Source organism: Tetrahymena thermophila, assembly GCF_000189635.1.
Source record: "Tetrahymena thermophila SB210 genomic scaffold scf_8254006, whole genome shotgun sequence".
Classification (NCBI taxonomy): domain Eukaryota; phylum Ciliophora; class Oligohymenophorea; order Hymenostomatida; family Tetrahymenidae; genus Tetrahymena; species Tetrahymena thermophila.
In genome coordinates, this window is record NW_002476011.1 from 115,099 (window position 1) to 126,605 (window position 11,507).

The window sequence follows — 11,507 nt, forward strand, 5'->3', positions numbered from 1 at the left end:
TTTAATTATAAAAACTTCATTTTTTGATACAAAAACAATATATTCTTGATTTTACACAGGCATTAGAATTGAATGAATATCAATATTCAATTAAATTCAAAGAGCCTATTCTCACACATAAATACATACATATATTCATACATACATACATACATATTTAATTTTCTATATGATTTCTAATTTAAATTTTATGTTAAAAAAGTTTTGATTAATTTAAAAAAAACTAAAACTTTTAAAAGATTTTATTTGATTTTTCAAATTAATTGTAATAATAATTTTTTATCCAAATTTGTTTTTATTAATAAAATTATTCAATGTATTTTTGTAGTTAACGTATTAAACTTAAATATATTTAATAAATTTATTTTTAGAGCTAATGAAAGTAAATATGTTATTTGATTAAAATTTATAAAAAGAATTTAATAGTCAAAATATTCCTTTGATTAAATTAACTATTTAGGAAATTAATTAATTATCATAGATAGATAACAATCTACGATATTATTTTTAATTGGCTTAAAGGTTTGGTTTGGCAAACAAAACAATGAATGAATTAATTAATTAATTAAAATTTTAATAATTGTTTAATTGAAAGAATAATATTCATAATTAATTACAATATTATTTTAAGAAAAAAGAAACAAAACAAAAATTAATTAATTAATATTGGAAATAACAGTCACTAATTAAATAATACAAACAAAATTCATTCATTTACAAAAGAAATAAATCAATTCAAATACTTTTAATACTGTATTTCTTCATATATATATAATGGACGATTATTGGTCTAGCTCAGATGTTTATAGCTACGAAAAGGAGTACTTCTATGAGACTAAAGTATATTTTTTGTAAATAAATTCAAACGCGCTTGAAACGAAATTATATGTCCGAAGGGGTTACATAGCCTCTATATAACTTGATTTCAAGAAGATTATAACACTATTTGAACCAGCTACTTTAATTCAAATAGCATTTATCATAACTTAATAATATTTATATCGAAAAGAGCTAAGAAGAAATTAACAAGTACACACTTTCTGAAGATTTGAGCACCATCTAGAGGACTAAAGAAATACTTTCCTTTGGTGACCTGGTGCAGAGACTAGCTATATACAAGAGTTTACCACTTTTAATCTAGGAGTCAGGAGTTGAAGAGAAACTTATGACTATGGTTGCAGTAAATAAACAAAAAATCAAGCACTAATAAATAGAAATACAAAACAAATTTTAATATAAAGAAATAGGTGGAGAGCCAGGAGGCATAAATTTAAGTAGAAGCAGGTCGCTCATTTCTCCGAATGATAGAAGAAAAGGTATGAATTAACTAATTACAACTTTAATCATAAACATAAAAATGAACTATATATATTAGAATTGAATTTATCAAATAATATATCCAACACAAAACTAATAAAGTAATCAATCAATCAATTAAATGCAAGATAGGGATTGATTATAATTGAATAATTAAAAAACATAATGTGCATATTTTTATTTTTGATAAATCTAATAAAATTTATCACTTTTTTTTAATTAATTAGTTGGGGAATATTCATAATCAATCATTAAATAGTTTGTTTTATTATTTTGTTTTAAGTTTAAATTGCAAATTTGAGTAGCAAATCAAATGAAATTTGGCTGAATTTAGAAATATAGCTGATACATAACGAATATTTTGTCTTATCTATAAATACTCTGATTTATTTCTAATTATTTTACATAAGAGATTTTCTTTAAATAAATAAATCATCAAATATCCTAAAATTAGCATTATTTTTTTATTTATTTTTATTTTTTTTTAATTAGAAATCTGAGAGCTTCAGGCAAATTGAATTCTTGAAAGATATTCTTTAATTAACCATGAATTTGTTGCATAATTCTAACATTCAAGTTGTCGATACATGGATTGAGGTGTTTTAAAAACTCCTTACAGAAATACCCTTTCCTGAAATTCAGAAAGAAGTTTTGGCAGAAATTTATGATTTAAGCAGCATTTGTTCTTCTACTACTAATAAATACTCCTCTATTAGGATGATAGCTTCTTCTATCTAAGTAAAAATTTATAGATAAAAATAGATTCGCTTTAAAATAGAAAAATATTTTGAATTGATAAAGTAATTTTTTTTTACTTATTAAACAAATAGTATCTTGGCAAAAATATATCTGATAATCTCTTGAATCTGATCAAGTTGTTCAGCCAATTCAATGACTTCCAAATAAAAAAATCCATAGTCTCTGAAATATGTCCTAAATTATTTTAGTTTCTAAAGTAATCTCAGCTCGATTACGACTGGCTTCCTTTGGTAATACTTTATTTGGTCTAAGCAATATTTTTTATTAATCGTACAAAGATAATATTTAAAAGTCATTCAGTAAATAAATTAATCTGCAAAAAATAATAAATTTAATTTACTCATTATAATAAGCTTAAATGAAAGAGTATATAACCAAACAAATACCAAGCACACATCCATTTAAGTTATGCAATTTTTATTCTTTCATTTTTAAAAATAGATTACTGAAATCATAAAAAACAACAACGAGAATAAAGAAATTAGGTGTTATGCCATCACAACTCTGTCTGAAACCCTAATTCACTTTTCTTCTGAAACTAAACTTGAGAAAATTATCCCAGTGCTAAATTATTTGATTTCTTTTGATTCCGACATCGATATTGTTCTAACAATCTGTAAAAAATTAGGTCCATTAATTTACCATGTAAAATTTCTTTTTATTTTAAAAATTTCCAGTAATAGAAAAGAAATAACTAAACTGTTTTTGTTTTTTAAGAATCATTTCAGCATTCGCTATTTTTAAAATAGTATTTTTTACAAAAACAATTTATTTTAAATATTTAAATTAATCAAAAAATTTGAAAAAAACTCAATTAATAATTTTGGAATTGATTTAATAATAATTTTTTATGCTTTAAAAAAAGCTTGAAAATGAATTAAATCAAAGAGACTCGAATCAAGCGTTAATTAAATACATATATGACTCAGTAGAAAGTAAAAATGAAGAAATAAGAGAGAACATAGTTTTTAACTATCCTTGTATCTTATAGTTGTTTGGGAAGAAATAGAAAGATAAGCTAATTAAGTTATATATTCATGCTTTGATGAAAGATGAAGAAATTAATGTTAGAATTTAAGCTGTTAAAATTATTCCAGAAGTAGTTAAGTTCTTAGGTGCTGAGGAGTCAAAGACCTTACTCAAACAACACATAAAGCAGATGCTTGGTGAAAAAGACAATAATGAGATAAGAATTGAGTTGGCAAAAAAATTGGGCTAAGTGTTAGAGTTTCTTTTCTAATAAGAAGTATTATTACAAAAATAATTGTTGCATCAATAACACCAAATCAGCCATTCTCATAATCATAATGGAAACAGTGTGAATCAACATCCTCAGTCAGCACCTTTGTCTACTTCAAATAATATCTAAATATTCTCACCAAACAATAACCAAAAGGGTGTTGGAGCAATCATGATCCAAGAAATTTTCACTGAAATCTTGAATTGCATAGAATAGAATACTAAATCACCTTGTTGGAGACTAGTTAAATCCTTATTAGAGATATTTTAATAAACAAATAGCACATTTAATTTCAGTATTATTTAAGATAAGTATGCCCCAATATTATTTAAATGCATACTAGAAAGTAATTTCGAACTAAAAAAGCTAGCTGCTAAAAACTTGGTTCTCTTGATAGCCTAATAAAAGTAGGTGCCTTAGAGAGAATACATTTTTAGCTAAATAAACAGCAAGCTATATGCTGGAAGATCTTATTAACTGAGAATGATTTACTTGGAGATTGTAGAAGAGTGTATCAATAAGTTCTCTAAATCATTCTTTAAACAATATAATCTTATACAAAGTCTTCAACTATATAACGACAAAGTGCCTAATGTGAGAAGAAAGTTAGCCACTTTGATATACAAGATAAGATGCAGTATTTTTAAAGAAGATGCTATTCATATAGATCAGTTTGATTCTTTAATAATTCACTTACTTCTTGACAACAATTAAGAAACTGCTAAAATAGCACAGTAATAACACTCAAACCTCAAAGACATTGATTCCTTTTAAAGCACCTAAGATGAGCAAGAAACTGATAAATTGGATGAAATTTAAGATTTTATTGAAGAAAATGAAGACGAAACGAGCATCAATAATCCATAAAAGAGTAATATTTTTTATTAATAAATATTTATTGAATTTATGAACTGAGCAAAATTTATAAAATCCATTTAATTTTGAATGTAATTTAAAATGTAAAGCTGAATGGAAAAATAAATGAGCTTGATTAAGTTATTTTTTTTAAATCTTAAGCTTAAAATTTATTTAAAAAAAATTAGACAATTCAAACTTTAACTTTAAAAATTCATTTATTTAAATATTTTAAAAAATAATTGATAAAATTATAAAATATATAAAAATATATATTATTATAACACAATAGATTATAGATCGTTTGACACAATTGACAAGAATCCTTATTCAATCTCTTAAATACCTTCAGGCCTGCTTTCAGGAGGCGCTATCATTAAAAAAGTAAAATTATTTATTTGTATTATTTAAAAAACCAGTTAAATAAATTAAGTAAAAATTATAATTTTCATTTAATAAAGATTAATTATTAAAAATTTAACCATTAATTTTTATTAATTAAAAGAAAAATATAAACGTTAAGAAAATCCCTTCTGTAGGAAATACAAAAAGTTTTAGTACTCCAAAAAATACTTCTTTGACTTCTATCAGCTCCAACACTACCAACAAAGGGAATATAAAAAATTCAACTATAACTTCTTCTTTGATATTTAAATAAAATGGAGATTCAAAGAAGAATCGTAGAAATAGTTCAAATAGTAATGACACAATATCATCTTCAATCAATGAAAAGGTTCCTACTGCTCATTCATTATTAGTTTAAAAACCAAATGCGTCACTGACTTAAATATCTGGATAGTAATCTTCTGGTTCTCTCTTATTAAGAAATAAGTAAAATCTATCGCCAATCATCGCTGCTTCGTCAAATAACTAACAATAAAACTATAGTATATAATCGAAAGTGCTTTCTTAAAATACAGATTACATGAACAGCAATATACAAAGAGATATATTTTCAGATTAAAATGAAACTTCTCGTTCAGTAAAAGAAAGAAATAGTGCAAGCTTAAATAAATATAGCTCACTAAAACCTATTTAAAAAAATATAAATAAGATTACGCCATTCAATCCTTCTACAACTCCTCAATAAAATGCTCTTAACTAATCTTCATAAGTTTCAGTTAACATTATAAGCAATCTCTCTATTGAAAAGAGAGCCAATTTTGAACGAAAGAGTACCTTTGAAAATAATCCAAATGTCTAAGTTATTTCAAACAACCTTTATAGAATTAAAAAGTAAACTACTTTCCAGCCTTCAAGTTTACCCCCAAAGTTTGCTCTCAAGAAAAAACCTTTATGAAATTTAAAAAAAATGGCTTTAAAAAACAATAGTTAAAAAATTGAAAGTAGTTAGGCAGTCAATTATCATAAATTGATGAATCTGTCTAACTAAATAATATTCTCCTACCTACTATGAATAAATAATATAACCTATAAATTATAGAACACGAAATAAAAGAAATATTACAATAAAACTTACTATTCAATTTCTAAAATTATAATAAATAACATTTTAAACTTCTTTTATTCTTTCTTATAAATAAATTACACTAAACAAAATTAAAATAAAAATAGACCTCGCTTTCATTTCTATCACTAAAACAAACAAAATTAAATATTTTCAATATCTTATTTTAAGAAATTTGTAAATATTTTTCTGTTTTTGTATAGGTTTTTATTTTACTTCTTCAATTACCAACAAAGCTTTTTTTATTATTAAAATTGTATCATAACTTTTGTAAATAAATAAATATATTTATTTCTTTATTGATCTAATTATTTGTACAATTTTAAGCATTATTCTAACAAAATTAATTAATAAATAAATAAAGTAAATTTATTTCTACTTTTACATTACTCTGAAATAATTTGTTTTTTATCTACTTGTTCGTTTTCAATAAGAAAATTTATTTCCAAACAAATTCTAAATATAAAAAATGAATAAATTAGATTTATTTTTTAATTAAAATTCTTTCTTTTTTAATTTTGAGCACAAAATTATTGTGAGCTGTAAGAAATCTGAAAAATCTAGACGAGTTAGTTACCTTTTAATATTTAAAACAAAAATTAATTTAATTTGTTAGATTTAAATTAAATTAAAGAAATATGTTTTATTAAAATTATGAGTTACAAAGATATTTTTTTTTAAATTTATTAATTTATTCACTCATTGATTTATTAAGTTTTTGATGTGAAAAATAATAAATAAATAAAATAAAAATATGTAATTAATTAATTAAGGTTGATTAAAAAATAAATTTATAATAGATATTAATTATAACACATAAGTTTATTTATTTATACAATTAAATTATTATGGTTAGTTAATATAGTTATTTATTTTTTGCTATATTGATGGATTGAGTGATTGATTAATTCATATCTTGAATATAGTAAAACAATTAATTATTTAGTCTGATTAAATTTATATAGTATTTAAATTATATATGATATCTTAAATAATAAATCATCTTCATTATCAAAATTTCAAATTTTGTTTGTATGCTAAGTAAGTAACTTCAAAATATTTCTTTTTTCACCAGTCTTCGTCATCAAGAGTTCTTCTCTTGAACTATTTAATAAAAAAATAAATAATTATTTAATATTTAGCTAGAGTTAAGATATTTGTGAAAATATTTCAAATTCTATTTCTTACAGAAACCTTAGTTTCTTGAGCTTAAGTAGTTGAGGTTTCAACCATCTTCAAGAATTCAGCTTCTGAGATTTTATTTGTAATTCTACCCATTTTAGCACCCTATAATTTTAATAATTAAAGTTAAAATTGTCAATCATTTTATTTTTAATAAAGTTAATTTCCTACTTGTAACAATGTAGCAATAATTTATTATGCCTTTTCTGGTTTGACAAGCTTGATGTTATTGACTAAGTTATTAAGAATAAATTATATTATGCCCTGCTTAAGAGTTAATCGAATAATTTGAGTTACGTCTAGATCTGGCTTCGTCAGAGAGAATAGCCTTCAATACACTTTCAACCATTTCTTCTTATTATCTAATAAATAAATTAAATAGTTAATTTGGTTGATAAATGAATGAATGCAATTGATTGAATTATAATGAAGTGTTTCTGTTTTAAAATATTACTATCTTTGTTCTTCTTGCTATTAAAGCTTTTGAAGAGTAGCCTAGTCCTATTAAATTTATTTAAAATAAAGGTCTTAGTTTTTTATTTTAAATCTATTTCAATTTAAACAAAAGTTTTTTTGAATAGTTTATTTACCATTTGTTGAGCCATTTTTCTAAATTTTTTTTTTTTTATTACTATTTGTGAAATTCAGCAATTTTTAATTTTTTTAATTATTTTTCAATTTTTTTAGATTCGCAATTTAAAATTAATATATAAATTAAATTAGTAGGTATGTATTAATGAATGAATGAATGAATGAATGTATCTTAGCATCCCAAATTTCATTGGATTTAAAATCTATTAGAATAGATATAGAAAAAAAGTAAATTTTTAGAAAAGTCAAATTTTCTTAAAAGATTATTTCAAGCAAGCACAAAGCACTACACAAATCTTAACAAAAATATTCTGGGACAAAGCACATATTTTAAAAACACCAATTATAGAGCTAGATATTTTATTTTGAATATATTTCTAATTTATAGATACAAATAAATATAAAAAACAGTAATAAATTATTAAATAAACAAATAAATTTTTATGATTTTTTGCAAATTTCTATTATTAAACACAGTAAATTATTTTTCATTTCGAAAAATTTGTTTTTCTGTTATGTTAAATGAGTCACATCTCTGAAAGTAGTGCAATATCTTTTTCTATCTCGCTTAAAGAGAAACTAGTTTTGGGTCCTACTTCGCCATGGGAAAAAGAGTGTTTTCTTCTAGCAGTTTTATTTTCTTCCTAATTTAATTAATGACCCAATAAATTTTTGTTACTTAAGCTATGAGATAGACTAATAAATAAATAAATAAAAATTACGACAGCTATCAATATATCGTTTCCGCTAAATGAGAATCTTAAAATTTTGCCAACATTAACCTTTTTGAAGAACTTTGATATTTCTATTTATTGTTTTATGAAAATATGTGCCATAAACAAATTTATAGAATATAAAAAAATTACTTGAATTAAAGCATGCCAATAAGTAGGAAACAGGCATTGGCCTAGTTTCTAAGTTGAAGATAGCCATATCGTTTCTTGTTGATTTTAAAAAATTCCAATTCAGAGAAAATAAATATTAAACTTGATTAAAAATAATGTAAATAAAAAATGTAAAAAATTTACAGATCTTTGCACTGAGAAAGAGTAACTTGACAAAATTTAGGAAAGAGGTCTTTATTTGTAAAATATTGCAACAAAATGAAAGCTGGGAAAGTGTTAAGCATATGTACAGTGGTGTTTAAAGATACCTAAAATATTTTTTTATTTAATAAGTAAGAATGGAAAGTTATTATTTAAACTAATTCTAATAGGATATTTATATAGATTTATATATTTATTCCTAATAGATTTTTTCTAAAATCCAAAATTAGTGTTGAGTTTATTTAAAATAGATAATTAAATTAATTATCGAAAATTTAGAGAAAATCAATCTACTCTAATTCAGAATCCCCTAATTTCAAAATCTTTACAAATATTTTTCTAACAATTTTAATAAATCGATGGCATTTTATTGAAATTAATTACTTTTGTTATGTAAACTACAAGGACTATAAGTAGATAAGCGAAATAATACATAGCGATAGTGGGAAACATTGAAACTAGGAAGAAGAAAAATATCATAGATAACACTTTGTGATCCCAACTCACTTCATAATTTGAGTTTTTTAATACCTTCCCTTTCATTACTCCATAGAGCATTTTAATTAAGGCCATTACTTCTCTATATAGCATCATTAACATTCTATAGATTATATACCTTCAATATTTTTATTAAAAATACTTATTGCATAATCATCAAAGATAAATTAGTAAATAAATTATTAATTAGCATAATAAAATTAATTTTATGTAATTTATTACACATGCAAAGTTAGAATATTTATAATGTCATTCACAATGCAGAGTTCAAAAGATATCCCAAAGAAACCAAAGAAGGCAATTAATCTCATTAAGTAAGGTTCAAATGGTGTTGCAAAAGTTGTAAAGTTATTCCTTGAATAAAATTTAAAAAAATCTAATTTAACTAAAAAAAACCATTTTTAATGAAATGAAAAAAGTTATTATTTATTTTTTGATTCTAAACAAATTTAGTTTAGCTTTAAAAAATAACTTCAGATGACTATTTAACAATTTATAAAAAATATTTTGTATTTAATAGAATAAGTTAAAATCTCTTTAATTTACCAAAATATAAAAAGATTTGAAATTAAGAATCCCATTATTTTGTTTAAGTTTTTATTTGTTTTCAATCCTGCAGGATCACTCATAAGCCACTCAACTTCTTTGGATAGAGCATCAATATGAATACCACTAAAATATTGATGAATAAAGCCCAAAATTTTAGTTACGTTAAATGCAATAAAAAGGATGCTAAAGAGACCTAAAATTGTATCAATAGCTATGTAAGTTAAGCCAGATAATAGACGTAAATAAATTTTTAAAATGAATGAGTATTTCAAACTTTAGTGCTTATGTTTTAATATTCCTAATAGTATTGGCCAACTCTACATAACTTCTATTTTAAACTTTACTTGATTAAAGACATTTCTACCCACTTTCATATCAACTAACGATTTTTCTATAAACGGCAACTTATAGCTAAGCAAATTATATACTAAACTATAAAAAAGTTTTTGAACTGAGCTGCACCAAACCAAGATTTAGATAAAAAAGAGCATATTTTTACCAGGTTTCAACCACTTCTTATACACGTTTTCTTTACTGCTTAAATCAGTTTGTTCTTCTAAAAAATAAAAATTTATTTTATTATGAATAAAATAAGACTAAGATAAAAAATAATTAATTATAAGTTTAATTATTATCTCAATTTTCATATTAAAATAAATTAATTTTTTTATTGTTTTTAAATAAATTGCTAAGCCAGAGAAAAAGCAAATAGTTTTAATTAATAAATAAATGACAAAATGAATTTATTTATTTTAAAAATTTGTATACAACTTGATATTAAATTATTTACCTTAATTAGACTATTAAGATGTTTGATCTTGTTATTCGTTTTATTCTGCTGCATTAGTTACTTTTAATTCCTCTTAGTATATTTAATTGATCATATTACTGAAATTTATTTGCTTGATGGTGTATTCTAGTTCAGGCAGGTTCTAATGGTATTTGTTATTAAAAATATCTTATTTAATAGCCTCCATTTAGCAAATGTTGACATCAAAATCACTAACATCTATGTGTTTCTTAAAGTATTCCTAAAGTTAGCTATCGTTATCTTGCTTATTTCTTTGATCATAATAACTTTCTATGAATTAATGTGGAATATCAAAACTCGAATATGCATTCTTTACTTTGTTTGGATTAATCGATAATAAGCTATTTTGTTATATTTTATCATAGAATATCACTTATGACTTTGTCTTATATTTATATCCAAAACATAATAAAGTCTTTATCTTATACTTATCACCTAATTTCCTATTTTCTTAAATTTTATAATTTTAAAAAACATCAGATCGCTTGCTTAATTTATTCATACTAGAGTATTCAATATCTATCCATAGATCATATGTCTCCATTTATTATTTACAATACTCTGTGATTTCATCACCTTCTTCAAATATTCGCCCTAAAATCACCATTTTGCACTATTAATTGATAATAAATGCAAATAATATAAAACAAGCAATTCTTATTTGATTAAATTGAAATACTTACTCCACAATAGCCTATCAAATTAGACAAGGTCTTTGAACCATTAAGTACATTTTCTAATTTTTTGAGCTTTTTATTTATTAAATCAATAATATTTGTTTTTTATATATTTATAAAAAATATCATAATACATCTGAGTTCTCCTCTACGAATATAACTGTGGTCTAAAAACCTGAAATATTGAATCCTTTTAAAAATAAAAAGCATTTATTAATAGCTTGTTTTACAAATTTCTCTTATACCTACTAAATATCCTTTCTTATTAACCTAAGACTTAGGAAAAAATATCTAAACTGTTTCAGAAGAAGCCATTCAAAACAAACAAAGTAGAGTATTTGTTAATTTAATTTTCTCTTATTGATATTCTTTCAAAACTAAAATCAATCTAAACCAAATTCTTCAGAAGCTTTAATCGATAGATAAATAAATAAATAAGCAATCATAAAATTGCATATTATTTAATTTTTAAAATTAAAAAAAATGATTTATGTTTAAATAAAAAATTAAACAA

At 22.7% G+C, this 11,507-nt stretch overlaps 2 protein-coding genes across 2 annotated transcripts; one reads left to right on the forward strand and one right to left on the reverse strand. All coding sequences in view use genetic code 6, as the record gives it.

Annotated features, from left to right (window-relative positions):
* Positions 1-774: 774 nt before the first annotated feature.
* Positions 775-5,471, forward strand: TTHERM_00945230 (hypothetical protein; the record flags this gene model as incomplete). The annotated part of the gene is made up of 9 exons (XM_001026630.2): positions 775-840; positions 1,010-1,180; positions 1,242-1,316; positions 1,810-2,055; positions 2,148-2,306; positions 2,518-2,721; positions 2,942-4,187; positions 4,464-4,555; positions 4,677-5,471. The coding sequence occupies 9 exons, from the start codon at positions 775-777 to the stop codon at positions 5,469-5,471; spliced, it is 3,054 nt and encodes a 1,017-aa protein (XP_001026630.2).
* Positions 5,472-7,373: 1,902 nt separating this feature from the next.
* Positions 7,374-11,308, reverse strand: TTHERM_00945240 (double-stranded DNA-binding domain protein, putative; the record flags this gene model as incomplete). Its single annotated transcript, XM_001026631.2, has 10 exons — positions 7,374-8,056; positions 8,135-8,352; positions 8,441-8,565; positions 8,843-9,074; positions 9,179-9,310; positions 9,503-10,061; positions 10,296-10,929; positions 11,000-11,065; positions 11,128-11,183; positions 11,239-11,308. The coding sequence occupies 10 exons, from the start codon at positions 11,306-11,308 to the stop codon at positions 7,374-7,376; spliced, it is 2,775 nt and encodes a 924-aa protein (XP_001026631.2).
* Positions 11,309-11,507: the final 199 nt, after the last annotated feature.